The 14,866-nt window shown below is 57.7% G+C and overlaps 1 protein-coding gene across 1 annotated transcript; it reads right to left on the bottom strand.

Moving 5' to 3' along the window:
- Positions 1-525: 525 nt before the first annotated feature.
- On the bottom strand, positions 526-10,010 carry NLRP6 (NLR family pyrin domain containing 6). Its single transcript, XM_026082070.1, has 10 exons — positions 9,692-10,010; positions 9,443-9,481; positions 7,398-9,120; positions 6,584-6,673; positions 6,068-6,241; positions 4,203-4,373; positions 3,816-3,986; positions 2,918-3,088; positions 2,062-2,232; positions 526-1,200 (listed from the first exon to the last, which is right to left on the bottom strand). Exons 1-10 carry the CDS (start codon positions 10,008-10,010, stop codon positions 1,110-1,112), a joined length of 3,120 nt encoding a protein of 1,039 aa, XP_025937855.1. The 3' UTR covers positions 526-1,109.
- Positions 10,011-14,866: the final 4,856 nt, after the last annotated feature.

Here is a 14,866-nt window from a genome sequence, read left to right as displayed (position 1 = left end):
AAGAAACGGGGTGGAGGAGAGCAGCTCTGCAGGGGGGCAGCAGCCAGCCCCGGTGCTGTCCCATCTTCTCTGCCTTCCTCCTGCCAGTGCCTGAAGAGGGAAACTGCCAGCCCTGCTGCCTGCAGGGCTCTGAAGAGGGCTGTATGCTGAGCAGGACAGGGCTAAGGGACCAGAGTGTAGTCCTAGGTGTGAATTCAGCAGATATGGGGATCTGGAGCTCAAGATTTGGACCAAGAGTCAGAATTAGTTTGTGAGAAAAAAAAAATCCTTTCTCATGGTGAAAGCAGGAAAAAACGGGCTGGAACCCAAAATAATGGGGAATTTTAAGCAGATTTGTGCTTCGTTAATTCAATGCACCGCTCCGTAACTGTGTTACTTGTAGTGGAAGAGAAACTGGGTGCATGGACCATTCCCCGGGTACCATCCCTGTGGGTTGCCTTGGCGCTGGGCCCTGGGAGGGTCCTGGGGTATTGCCCCTGACTGCAGGAAAGAATGGAAATGTCACAGCGTGTAGGGATTCCTGGGACAGGATCTTTATTTGACATTGGTATAGCCAACACAGTCATTCTCTACAATAAATGTATGTCCAAAATGGAAATGGAAAGACGTTCCTGGGAATTATGGAATCAGACAAATACAGAAACCTTCATCAATATACAAGTCATAGTGGATGAGCCACGGGAGCTGAAGAAACATCTCTTTATCCAAGGCTTGTTCATGCCGTATTGGGGCACTCCCAACAGTATGGGACCAAGAAGGGAAGAGAACAATCATCTATTGCCTCATCCCAGTTTCCTACATCCTTACATTAGTTCCCTCAGCTCTCTGTTACCTTCCCACCTGCACAGGACCTTGAAGGAGATGCTATCTGCACCTGTAATGCATGAACAACTCTCAGCTCCAAGTGCTAATTCCCCCAGAGGAGGATCAGCCCTGAGGCTGTGCAGCCAGACCCTGGCCCTGCATGTTGAAAAGTGCTTTCAGCATTAAAAGGCCCTCTCATAAGTAGAGAAAGCATCTCCTGGACTCCTGATCCCCTCTTAACCCATGTGCAAGTGCAGTCAGTGAGCCACCACGCCAGAGCCACTCGCTGAAGGGAGTTCTGCTCATCAAACGTATCCTATATTTAGACTGGGCTTTATTTCTTTCAGAGCAGCCAGATTCTGCAGCATTTCTTCACTTAATCCAGATTTGTTCAACCTTTGGAGAGAGAAGGGAAGAGGAGTGGTTACATCTACCCACACTATTGCCTGTTAGCCACAGTATTGCACAGCCAGAAACAAAAAAAGGATAAAAAAAAGCAGCCAGCATTGTTTTCTGGTGTTTTCTGTCCTAGCCGGCTTCTTCTGCTTCAGCAAGCACAGAGCACGGGGGAAACTGAGGAGGGGGCTAATCTGCAGAGCCCTCTCCGCTGGGTAACCACAGCTCAGCCAAGGCACAACGCAGCCCTGACCCTGCTGGGGCTGTCGAGCCCGGTCTCAGCAGGCTCCTGGGCGTCCTGCTCCTTCCCCATGCCGGCACAGCCATCCCCTGCCTTGCCTCTGCCACCACGCTGGGGGCGAGAAAGGTGCAGTCCTGGGAAACAACCATCTCTGCCTGCATCAGGGCAGATAAAATGTGTCCAACCATCTTCCTTGCATTAGCAGTTTCTCCCAAAACATTACCAACAGCTTTAGAAAGGAGGCAGATATAATCATGCTAATTCCAGAAATGAGCAGCTGGTGGATCTGAGGGGGGAATAACATGGCCAGTGCCTGCTAGCTGGCAGGAGGCAGCGCCAGCTCCAGCTGCCAGTGCGATGCTCTCCAGATTGAACCGCTCAGCACCCGAGGTGTGTTTGGCCCCTGGTACCAAGGCTGCAGCAAAGGGTGCGTGGAGCAGCAGCTTTGGTGCTGCTGCAGCGTGGTTTTCAGCTTTGCAGAAAACACTCTCCTGCTTCCTAGGGCAGGTCGGGAGCACCCAGAAGCACTGGCACGGGGGGATGGAGGCCCACGTCGCGCTTGGTTTGTCCCTGTCTCCCCAGGGAGCCATCCTGCAGCCCCACAGCTGAATGTCCCTTACCAGAGTCTCTGCAGGAGGCAGGTGGGATGTCTGAGCCCCTCGCAGAGCAGCTGCACGCCGCTGTCTCCCAGGTTGTTCTCGCTCAGGTCCAGGTGCACCAGGCTCTGGCTGGCGCTGAGCACGGTGGCAAAGTCTGCACAGCAGGCGTCTGTGAGCTGGCACTGCCACAGGCTGCCGGAGAGACACGTTTGAGGAATGGCAAAGGGGGTCCCCTAGCTGCGCTGGCACGTGTGGTCCTTCACAGCTGGAAACCTCACTCTTGCTGCCTATGCATCCACACCGGGGCCAGCGAGGAGGCAGCACCTGGAGGTTCCCCGTCACCTTCTGGTCCTCAATGTGCCTGGAAGAAGCTTCCAGGGGAGCTTGCCCCAAAGCCTTGCTCTGGGCTGGATGTAATCTCCCCAGGATGGGGAACATCTCTCCAGATGGGCATGAGCACAATTTGGCCTCCCCCTGACTGGGATGCCCTGTGATTATTTCTCAGAGCCATGAAATATTATCGGGGTGGTCTTTGTGGGGAAAATGTCTAGGTACAGGCACCTGAAAATTTTGGTTGATGCCATGTCCAACTGCAGTTGGGGTGGTGAGCTTAGGAGCGCGTTAAATCCTAGCTGTCTCTTCTGAGTGCTAGCCAGTAAATAATTTCTTTCTATTTTTAAGCTGCGAACACCCTGCTTTCAGAAGCTCTTGGTGCCCACCCAAAGATGCCCAAACTGCCCCTGGAGAGGAACAGTGACCGGCCAGAGGGAGACCCATCAGTGGAAGCACAGGTGAGTAGCAGCTGGTCCTTGCAGAGAGCATCCTCCCGGCCCCAGGGGTCCACTGCACATGGGGAGCACCCGGGGGAGCCCCTCACCTCAGCATCTGCACCCGGCAGGCACCATCCCGCAGGCTCTCGCACAGCCGCCGCACGCCTCTGTCCCCCAGCTTGTTGTCCCCCAGGTGCAGCTCCCTAAGGCTCTGGTTTGTGCGGAGCGCTGCAGCAAGAGCCCTGCAGCCCTCCTCCTTCAGGCAGCACCGCCACAGCCTGTGCGGGGGACACGCGGAGAAAAGTCACGGGCGGCATTGTCACAGCCGCTCCAGCAACCCGTCGTGCCGGCTCCCCGCACGGGCAAAGCCCACACCCCCCCATCCGGGCTCACTGCGCGCTCGCCCCAGGGATCCTGCCTCTGGTGCCTCCACCTGCCGAGTCTGGGCACCTTTTCCCAGGGCTGTGCAGCTGAGGGAGATGTTGCCCAAGCCCTGGGAAACGCTGCTGTTTCCACTTCTGCGGAGCATTGCCACGCTGCCGGCAGGGCAGGCACGGCCGCCCGCTCTTGCTGTGCAAGCCCTCCGCAGCCGTTTCCCCTGCCTGGCTTTCGGCTGCCTGCCTTCGTAGGGCTGCTGAGACGGGGCTCATTAGTAGCTCACGAGGCAAAAAGATCAGCATAGAAAGGTATAAAATCTGGCTGGGAAAACCGTGGTTGTCAGTGCTGATGGAGCTGGTGAAGGACAGCATCTCAGCAGGTAAATCTTTCCCTTGCTGACAGATGCCTGCCTGGCCAGCAAAGACTTTTTGGGTGTCTTAAGAGGGCAGCGAGCGTACTGCTGTATGCCTAGGAGAGCATTAAATCCTCGCCGTCTCCTCTGAGCGCTAGAGAGTAATTGCTTTATATTTTTAACTTGCAGACATCCTGCCTGCAGAGGCTCTTGGTGCCCGCCCGATGGTGCCCGCGACTCACGGCCCTTGGGGAGCACCCGGGGGAGCCCCTCACCTCAGCGTCTGCACCCGGCAGGCGCCATCCCTCAGGCTCTCGCACAGCCGCCGCACGCCTCTGTCCCCCAGCTCGTTGTCCCCCAGGTGCAGCTCTGTGACACTCGGGTTCGCGCAGAGCGCCGTGGCGAGGGCCCCGCAGCCCTTCTCCTTCAGGCGGCACCGCCACAGCCTGTGCGGGGGACACACGGTAAACACGCCGCCTTGCACGAGGTGGGCTGCAGCTAAGGCAGGCAGGGAGTGATGCGGCGCGGCAGGCTCGCGCAGCCGGCCGCAGCGAGGGATGATGATTCCCAGCTCAGCGCCCTCCGCGCCCAGCCCCGTTGCCCCCGCTGCCCTCGGGGGCTTCATCCCCGTGGAGCAAACCCACCAGCCCAGAGCCCCGTACCAGAGCTTCTCCACCCTGCATTTGGGTTGCATTAGGCCCCTGCACAGCTCCTGCACCCCGCGGTCGGCCAGGGGGTTGTCGCTGAGGTCTAGGTGGGCCAGGCTCGGAGTGGCACTGAGCACAGCGGCGAGGTCCTTGCAGCTGGCGGCCGTGAGGTTGCAACAGCCCAACCTGCGGGAGAGACGAGCGGTGGGGCTGCCCGGGCGTGCAGAGACTCTCGCGGGCGCCTCGTCCCTGCCACCGAGCCTTTCCGCCTCCCAGGCCCGCTGGCAGGTCAGAGCATGCAACTTAGCAGCCATTTCAGCTAAAAACGACGATTCCTCTGCCTCCGACTGAAGGACCTTCCCCTTTGAGCTCTCCATTGCAAGGACTGCATCTTCCGGCACAGCATCACTTTGGAAACAGAAATAAGGCCAGGCTACAGCGTCACCTCTCTCCCCCAATATTGAGAGAAGGGCCCCAGGGAAACAGAAAGTGAAACATATGCTCAATTTATATAAAGAAGCAAAAACCTGTAAGGCTGAAGCTCATGGTGCTTCTGACCCTGGGCTGCCTGTGGGTGCAGAAGTGGCTCCTGCAGTGGCTCTGGCACTAAAGGGGGATATTGCCTTGGAAAAGAGAGGAGGACACCTTGCTGTCCACTACCCCTGCAGATCCCTCTTCAAAGGCAGGCACACGCTGTGCAGGAACATGCAGTTAACCATTTGCTGTTGAATTTCCTTGTTGCAAAGGCCCCGGGGGCAGCGATGCCGAGAACACCTCAAACTCCCTCCAAAGTGAGAAATGCAACGCAAATCTCCAGACTGCAAGTGGCAAAATGCCGACATGCAGCCACGAGGCAATACCCAGCAGCAGTCGCACTATGCTGTAGTGCAGGCACAGAAGGATAAGACAACCAAAGCGTATCCGTTCAGCCCTGGAGTAAAAGTCTGAGGACAAACCATCTTGCCAGAATGGACGTGATTAATCCACCACACTTCTGAACTCTCAAAGAGATTCCCTCCAAGCTAATCGTCCAGCCTAAATCTATACTGAAAGGAAAAGGTGGACACCACTGCGGGGGCTGGTTCACCCTTTCCCCGAGAAGACTGGTGGTCCACGGGATGAATCACCCCCTGCAGGTATATGTTTCTCGATGGTGCATGGCCTGCCCTGCCGCTGCCTGGACTCACTGGGGCCTGAAAACACCTGCAGCTGCAGGGCAGGAGCCTGCGGAGGAGGTGCCTAGGGGGGACAGAGCTGCCCAAGTCCTAACAAGCAGACAGCGGAGACCGTAATGAAGACCTCTCCTATAACTTTTCTGTCTGACCTAGGCACTTAGCATGGGTTATACCTCCTCCTTCCCTACGGTGCTCTAGTAAAACTGGCACTTCTTTTCTTTACGTTTCAAAACCGCTGATGGTGCGCATTTATGCATTGCGCATAAAATGTCTAGGCAGATGAATCTGAAACCTTGGGCCAACCTCGGCGTCGCATTGTAGGAGACTCATTTTTGAAATGTAGAGGCAAATTATATTAACGGGAAATGCAATAATAAGGGGCAGGACCCTTTGGGGAATAGGTCTGTCTTGTCTCAAGCTATCTTTGGCAAAGGCAGCATGAGTGACTGGCTCTTTCTCATGTCTTTTTTTTCTTTTTCTTTTTTTCTCCTTCTTCCTGGCTCGAAAGAAGAAGAGAGAAATGGTCCTGCAGCCGCTCAGTTAATGTGCAGACCCTTCCTGCTGTGCCACAGGGCAGACTGGGCACGGGGCGAGTGGTGACCCAGGGCTGAACGGCTGTGTCCACCCCAGCCTCGGCCCCAGCCCCACGTCCCGTCACCCACAGGGCAGCCGGGGAGGTGCGTGGAGGAGTGTGGCATCCCTTACCGCAGCGTCTGCACCTGGCAGGCGGCATGGCTCAGGCCTTCGCACAGCAGCTTTACGCCTCCATCCCCCAGCTTGTCGTTCCCACCCAGGTCCAGCTCCGTCAGGGTGATTTTTGCTCTGAGGATGGGGGCGAGAGCCCCACAGCAGGCGCCTGTGAGTTGACAGCGATCAAACCTGCAAAGAGACAGGTGGAGAGGAGCCACAGGGCTCAGCGCAGCTCCCCTGACCCATGGAAACACCAGCCAACCCCTCTCCAAGGTGGCCACCACTGACAAGATCCAGAAACCGGGTTGCTCTTCAAAGACAGCCCCCGGGAAGCACGAGAACAGCCTGTCCCACCGTGCCATGCGTCGTGGCGACGTGGGGTTGTCCTCCCAGCGCAGCAGGGAGTTCTGGCCGGCCAGCACCAGCAACCGGCCCTCAACGACTCTGCTAAGATGCAAGTCTCACCCCATGCAGTAACAAGGTTGGGGTTTGCTTGTTTTCCTTGTTTGCCTGCCAGGAAAGAGCTATTACCTTAGCGTCTTTAATTTACAGCCTGACTTTTCCAAGGCTTGACAAAGCAGGTGAATGGGCGAATCCTTCCCCTCCTCCTGCTGTTTTTCCCTAAAAACAAAGAAGAAATGCTTTGAGTATTGCTCCTTGGCCGCTGATTGCATTTCAAGCCGTCAAAGTAGCCCCTTGCGCCCGTGGCGAGGCCCTACAGATGGCTTCTGGCAGAGTGGTGGCCAGCAGCGCTGCCACTGGCAGCCAGCAGCTCGGGCCAGCTGGTTCGGCACTGTCTCTCGGCTGGGCACGCGCTGGGTGCCGCACAGCTCTGCCCCAGAGGGACATAGGGGTGCCTGCGCCGACCCCCGCGCACTGCAGCCCTCCCATCCCCGCCTTGCCCGGGGCTTTCCCTGCCTCAAGCGCTACCCAGCACCGGCACACCAGGACAGGAGGAAAAGGAGCAGGCAGCACCGAGCGCACACGGCAGGCAGCTTTGAACAGCGTGAGCTCCTCCCGTGAACTGCTATGGGAAAGAGGTTGGCACCAAGAAACCCAAAATCATGGCAGGTTTTGCTGCCTTGCTGTGCACAGAGAGGCCAGCGTCTGTGCTGCTAGCAGGAAGACTCTCTGTCCTGGGCAATTGCTGCAGCTTAGCAGAACCCCCATCCTTTCAAGGGTCCAAAATGGTCAAACGTAGCCCCCGGCAGCTCCCCCCCCAGGGCACTGCATGGCGGGAGGGCAGCCTTGCTTTGGGGGGGGGCTCATCCAGCCATTCCTGAGCTATCAAAACTGTTTCAGCTCGAAGGGAATTTGCCAGTTTGCGACTCCGGGTCTTACATACCGATATGCCTGCTTTGCCTTCTGCGGGCCTGTGTAGTCCTCGGGGTTGTCCCATATAAAGGAGCAATGTCCCAGGTTGAGTGACTCCAGTCTGGGGAAGTTTTTTATACTGAATGAAAGGACAATTTGATCAAATTGGTTAAGATTGACCCCTCGGAGATACACTCCCGTGAAGTGATCCAAAGCAGTTGTCACAAAACGCTCATCTTGGATTTCATATAAACAGTGACAGACCTCCAACTCCCGAATCAGTGTGGTCTCCTGCGTAAGAACAGCTAAGGCAGTTTTTTGGCTTTTCTGAAGCCACATGAGTAATTCTTGTGTAATCTTTGGTGAAATTTTACACCCAGTTTCCTTCTCCAGAGCATTTCTTTGTTCCTCATTTAAGAGACCAAACAGGAACCGCACGGTTAACATGAAGTAATTCCTCGAGTTGCCATAGTTCTCTAGCAACTTGTTCACATCCCTTGTAGGACCAGCTGGAAGCGTCTGTGTTTCTCCTTCATCTTCGAGTAGATAAAAGAGAGCCGCGAAAAATTCCTGGAAGCTGAGGTGGATGAAGCTGTAGGTGCTGACGCAGTCGATGTCTTTCTGGAAGATGTGCTCATTGAGGAGGAGCGGGAGGACCTCTCTCTGGTCCAGCGTGTACCTCTGCACCTCCTCCTCCTCAAACAGGACTTTTTGCTTCCAAACCCCATCGGCAGCCAGGCAACAAAGTCTCCACAGCACCACGGGCATGTCCTGCTTCAACTCGCTGCTCAGTGAACTGGACAGCATGGAGAGATAGCGAATGTAGATTCCCGTCGTGGTCTTTGTGCTTTGTGCGAGACTGCTCTTCCTGCTGAACTGCTGCTTCATGATGGTACAGGTGATCCAGCACACGATGGGCACGAGGCACATGGTGAAGAGCGTTTCGTTCCCTCGGACAAACTGAAGGGCTGCGGCCGCCTGCTCCTCGTTTTCGAAAAACTTGTGGAAATACTCCTCCCTCTCTGCCTCGGAAAAGCCAAGGATTTCCATGCAGCGCTCGCACTCCAGGCACTTGCCCAGTTTCTGCAGTGCGGCCGGCCGTGTGGTGACAAGCAGGGAGCACTCGTGGAGAACCGTTTTTCGAAACAAGCTGCTCAGGGTGATTTCCACTGGCCTCTTCTCCCAGGGCTGGGAGCACAGGTCGGACTGGGGCTGATCAAAGGAAAAGCGCAGCTCATCAAAGCCATCAATCACAAACAGGAGCTTCTCCGGGCTCTTCAGCATCTCGGTGAGCGGGGGAGAGCTGCCGGGACAGCACCTGGAGATCAGGTCAGCCACGCTTGCCTCGCTGGTGAGAAGATTGCCGTCCCGGCAGTGTATGTAGAAAACATAGTCAAACTCCACAAACACCTTGTCTGACGCCCAGTCCAACATGATTTTCTTGGCAGCCATCGTCTTCCCAATGCCTGCAGCTCCAAGGAGCACCACGACCCTGGGGGTCCATCCATCCGGGCTGGGCTTAAAAAGGTCACCTATGGTGACGGAGGAGTTGGCTTGCTTCTTCATGATCTCCGCATGCATCCGTCCCATGGCCATGATCTCGTGTTCCCGCTGCTCTTCGTCTCGGGGTTTATTGACAATCACCAGCTCTGAGTACCTGGCGTTCAGGCTTATGTCATCACCGACACAGGCATTTCGGTCCTTTATTCTGCTATAAATGTTGCAGATCTCCTTTTTGTATTTCTTCCTGTAATCTGAAACGGTGACAGGCCACATCAGAATTGCAGGAAACCTTTCACATGATATTCGTCAATCTTCTGATGAAAACACCGTAACCAAAAACCACGGGTTTCGTGCTGCCCGCAGCCCATACAACCCCTCTCATGGCAAAGCCCTCCCGGCCACTCAGGAGGGCTGACCACCACCTCCTCCAGGTGATGCTGGGGCAAGGGACCTGCGGGCAGCCCCCTCGGCGGCAGCACCCGGTTTGGTCCCGGCCACCCCCAGCCTCGGCACCCCTAGGGGTGTGGGGAGAGCGTCAGCCGCACCCCACACGCCTGCCCCGACAGCACCTACCTGTTGCCGACGAACTCAGTAGGGAAGCAGGCCCTAGGGCTGGAAGAGAAATTGCATGGAGCCATTAGTGGGTAGCAGCGAAGACCCTGCTGGGCTCCCCCAAATCCCTGGGCACGGCAAGGAGGGACGACGTCTCTGCAGAGCCCGGGCTGCACTGCCCCTCGCAGCCCCGCTGCCTTTCAGCCCCCTTCCCCAGGCAGGTTTCCCCCTCCGGGCACCCAAACCCAGGGGCCGCTTGGCTTTTCCCACCTTTCTCTCTGCCTTCCCTGAGCCTGGCCGCAGCATCGCAGAGGTGGATCTGCTCCAGCACGGCCACAGCGACATCCAGGACAGCGTCTTTGCCGTAGAAATGCAGCATGAGGTTTTTCGTGTCGGTCCGGTCGGCAGTCTCCAGCCGCCCCCAGGGAATGCAGCGTTGGCCCCCGTGGTCTCCGTGCGCCAGTGTATCCCGAAATCTTTTAAAATCCTGCTGCGGGAGCTCTTCCAGGGCGTGAAGCAGCAGCTCCCCGGCGATGCCCTGGGGGCTGCCCTCCTTGGGGGTGCTGCTCTTGCTGCTGCATGCCCCCATGGGGAGACCCGCGAGCGCTGCGAATGCACGACCTAGCGCCTGTGCCGGGGGAAGGAGGGTTGGGGCCATCGCCTTGGCTGAGGTGGCGTTCGGAGAGATGCTGCCAGCCCTGCTGCTCCGGTGCTGCCATCGCGGCCAGGGGCATCTCCCACCGCCACCCCGGCCCTGGGAGGGGGCCCGGCACCTCTGGAGGGCATGGGAGGTGCCGTGGGACACTGATCCTGCCTCGAGAAGTGCCCATGGGCCGAAAGGAGCAGCGAGCACCTGCAGTGGTGCCTGGAAGGTGGCCTCCGCAGCCACGGGAGCCCCTGCGGCCCCACTCTCCAGGCCTGCCCCCACCCAGGCTCTCACGCCCTGGGCAGCCACCAGGCATGTCCCCAGCAGGACAGCAGCGTCCCCACCACAAAAGCAACATCCCCCTCAGATGAGCCATGTCCCAACCAGGTGAGCCATGTCCCCACCAGGAGAGCCCTGTCCCTACCAAGACAGCCATGTCCCCACCAGGAAAGCAGCATTCCCACCAGGAAAGCCATGACCCTACCAGGAGAGCCCTGTCTCCACCAGGAAAGCAACATCCCCACCAGGAGAGCAGCATCCCCGCCAGGACAGCCATGTCCCCACCAGGAGAGCAGTGTCCCCGCTGGGAGCACAACTGTGCCGGCCCCTGGGACTCACCGTGCGGCACCGGGGGCTGCTGAAGGCTTTTGTCGTGGAGGTGCACCGAGTTGGTGAGCTGCACAAGCACTCTGGTTTCCCGTGCAGGCAGGCTTTCGCTTTCAGGACGTGGCTCTGTTTCCTTCATTCTCAGGTCACTGTTCTCTCTCTCTCTCTTTTTGCATCTTTTCTGAGTCTTTTTTTCCCCCTTTTCTCCTTTTTTTTCTTTTTATGGCTGACTCTTTCCTTCTCGGGTCGCAGCGTACAGCTGAAGGCGCAGAGACCTCCGAGCGGGCTGAGGCCAGCGAGCCCTGAAGCCCCTCGCGGTGTCCGCCTGTCACGGGGAGGGGGGTGTCATGGTATTATCATCTCTGGGTTTATTGCAAACAGATTTATTGAAGACGGCTGTACAGCATAGTCGTAGCAAGCGAATCTTACTGCACATCTGTTAGCGCCCGAGTCTCAGTTTCTTACCACTCCGACAGTTTCTTGTCAGAGATTCTCTTAACTCCAGGAGAGTAACTTTGAGAGGTGTCCCAACGCAAGGGGAGATCCACCATCGTGCAGCCCGCTGCCGTGCAGGAGAGCTCCATGGGCTCCTCGGCAYGTTGCGGCACCCCTTGCCGAGCTGCAAGGCTGGCCCTTGGGCATTTTCTTGGCGCGCAAAAATGGGCTTTGGCTTCATAAGGTCGTGAGGAACGCGGACCCTCCGCATTGCTCGCTCTTTGCCACCAGCCTCTCCATCTAGCGGCCCAGCAGACGTTATCATCGCTTAGGTGGCACTTATTTATCTGGTGAGAATTTGCCTTGTCCCTTGCTGTCACTGCCTTCTTGTTGCCTCTTTCCCCCCACCCCCCTTCCTGCTCTGGGGAAACCGGTCACATCACAGGAGTTTTGGTGGAACAAAAAGCTTCAAAGATCTCAGGTAGCTTCAGCAAAYACTGCCATGGGATAATAAGACCTAAAAAGCTAACGGGATCTCCCAGAGTCAAAAGAGATGAGCAGGYTGAGGAAGGGGCCGGGGTGAAGAACAGCCTGGGAGGCTAAATCTAAGCTGCCATCCCCTCCAAGCTGTTTGCACCCTCCTGACAGCAAAAAATAGCGTCAAGCAAACGCCATCTTATCAATGCACAGATCTGTTTGCACRGTGGTGTCGAACGAGCCAAGGCGCGGGAACTGCGGCGCCACCGGCGAGCGCCCCAGCAAAGCGCGTGCGGAAACACGCAGAAAATACTAATGCTGTGACTGAAAAAATGCCAAAAATGGCCCTAGAGCAGCTCTGCTGGAGATGCAGAAGGTGCAAGGTGTGAAAAGAAACTGAGGCCGCCGCTGCCTCACCCAGAGTTCCTGTTTGTCTTTGTGCAAAGACTATTCATCTTAATAACGTTTGTAGATAAAAACTAGGGTTGGTAGGACCAAGGCAATGAAGACAAGCCCGACATGAGCAAAAGCTGCTTAAATGCTGASCAAGCATTTAACGGGGTAAAACCCTACCTGGGTGTGAATGCGCTGTGTTCGGATCTGAAAGMAGATTTGGCTTTTGGCTTTCTGCCACCAGCTCCTAAGTACAAAGAGCGGCAGCCAAACGAAAAATGTATTTTCTATGGAAAGAAACCCCAGAACAAAGTCAAAGCCCATCGCAAGCATTGCTGACAAGATCCTTGCGAGCTCCGATTTCTCCGAGTTTTACTACTCTTGTGGTGCTGGCAATCAGGTTGCCTCAAGTTCATTAATGGTAGCGGAGAAATAACCTGCCTGGTGAAAACGCTTCCCAGAGCCCGCTGCGGTCAGCCCAGCGGCCCCGACCTGCCACTGAGCGGAAGCTCTGCCGGCTTCGCGGCCCCGATGCGTCCTCCGAGGCCGTTTCAGGGCTTTTGCCGATTGCCCTTCCTGTGAACTTCCGGCTCATTGGCAGCAAGTCGGGCCTGTGGTTTGGCAAGTGCTGCTCGCGCCAGGGCAGGGGAGGCAGTTGGGGCCCTTGCCAGCAGGCTGAAGCGAAACCAGGTCATTACCAGCCCTGATGCTAACTCATGGCCCCTGTTGCTGCCGGCCTCCTTCCTCCTGCAGCCAGCGTGTACCTGTCCCAGAGCATCTTTGTCCCAGGGCATCCATGTCCCAGAGCATCTTTGTCCCAGGGCATCCATGTCCCAGAGCATCCCTGTCCCAGTGCATCCCTGTCCCAGAGATCCCTGTCCCAGAACATCTCTGTCTCAGAGCATCTCTGTCCCAGCACATCCTTGTCACAGGCATCCTTCTCCCAGCGCATCCATGTCCCAGAGCATCCTGGTCCCAGTGCATCCCTGTCCCAGCGCATCCCTGTTGCAGTGTCCCTGTCTCCCGGGATTCCCCGAGGAATACCCCTGCTGCCCAAGCCTGCCGCTTGGTGAAGCCTCTTGCGTGTTCGGCGACGGGAGCCGGGAGAGGACGCTGACGGTTCAGGGTGCTTGTCCTCCAGCTCTTCCCTTTGCCCTCACGCACGGAATTTTTCCCAGCCACTTCCGGACACTTTGCAGTGGTGATGCCAGACTGTGACAAGGTCCATAGGAAGCCGTGCCTTAGCCAAAACGGTGGGGAACCCCCCGAGGGCCACRACTGCCCTGAGCAGCCCCACCTGGACCCCCTCCACAGCCCAGGAGCCCCAGTTAAGCTCAGCCTGGACCTCGGCCCCTCTCTCCCGGATGGACCCCGGACCTGGCTCATCGCTCACCGTGCCTGGGGCCGGCGACGGACCCTGCCTATTTTTGCTTTGCTCTCCCTGTCCTTCCTTTCCGGATCAGCCGTTTCAGTCGGCGAAAAGCTCGCACCGTTTAATCGTAGAAAAGACTGGGCCGCGGGTCGGCTATCGAAGCCAATCAAATAAAGCCCGGAAGCCGTCGGGGAAGCTGCCGGGGATTCCCGCCTGCCTCGGATGGGGGATATAAATGCTCCGAAGGCAAACGCAAAGGAAATCTCTGACACCCCCACCCCCCCCCCCCCAGCATTTGAGGCCCATTTGCTCCAAGTCCTCCCCAGCAGCAAAAAAGAAACCCCAAAACTGGGGAGACAGAGCCATCAGGAAGGGAGGATGAGAGTTTTAGCAGATCAGGACGCTGCTGGGGTACCAGCCGCTGCAAAGCCGCATCCGAGATGATGCCTTCGGCATCAGGATTGCATCATGTTCCTCCCCGGCTCAAAGGCAGGACGAGAGGGAGACGGAGCCGACTGCTCATTTCTCGCCTCGGCTCTTTGTTTCGCTCCCTCCGCGCCTCTGTCTGGCTCCCAAACTCGCACGTTCGCTCGCTCCGAAATGCGAAAACGCGGCTTAACGCGTTCCCTCCCCCCCCCGCCCCGAAGCGGGAAGCGAAACCAGCAGCGTGATAACCCTGGYGAATTTTTTCCCCCCGCCTCCCGCTTCCCCGGAGGAGGGAGACGGCACGGTTGCAACCCCAAGGCTTCCCCAGAGTGGGTTTCGGCTCATTGGCGGCTCGTGTCGCGCGGGACCGATCCCCGCGGGCAGCCGGGCCACGGCCCCCCATTCCCGCTGGGAAAAGGAGGGCTTGGCCGGGGATGGGGGCTGCGCTCTGCTGTGCCATTTGGCCCAAAGGGCCGTTAAAAACAGGCCCCGGTTTATTTGCTAGCACGGACGTAGCCCTAAACGCTGGGAGCGGGGGGAAGAAACAACCTCCGCGCTAATAGAGGCTGCGGAATAGATTTGCAGCCAGGCTCGAGCCTTATCTCTAATTACGTCTGGCCACGCTGCATCTGGCTCCGGGGACGCCTGGATATAGCCATCTGCCAGAGTTTCCCTGGGAGCCCGCCGGGACCTCGAGCTCAAAGCGGCACCGATCGGTACCCGCCGYGCGGAGGGCCGGGCGCGTGGCGGCGGCGGGTGCCCAGCCCTGGGGCGCGGGGAAGGGGCGACGCTGCAGCCGGGGCGATGCCAGCGGGTGCGGGAACGGGGTCTGGCACCGATGGGAATGGGGATGGGGTCTGCTGGGCCAGCTGGGGAGGGAGGGCAGAGCAGCCATACGATGGCAGCAGGGGAAAACGGAAGGGCGAAGCAACAGGGGAGCGTGGCCGGGTGGCACCCCCGCCATCCCGGCATCCACCCGGGGGGGGTTTTCCGTGCCCTCGGCGCTCCGGCGGGCTCCGCATCCCGCTCTCCTGTTGCTCAGGGATGTGGAGGCAGTTGCTAAGAGACGACCGAAAACGTCAGTATCTGG

Source organism: Apteryx rowi, unplaced genomic scaffold (genome assembly GCF_003343035.1).
Source record: "Apteryx rowi isolate R43461 unplaced genomic scaffold, aptRow1 scaffold_566, whole genome shotgun sequence".
NCBI classification, from domain to species: domain Eukaryota; kingdom Metazoa; phylum Chordata; class Aves; order Apterygiformes; family Apterygidae; genus Apteryx; species Apteryx rowi.
The sequence above is the reverse complement of the archived record's forward strand: the minus strand, read 5'-3'. Positions and strand labels throughout refer to the sequence as shown.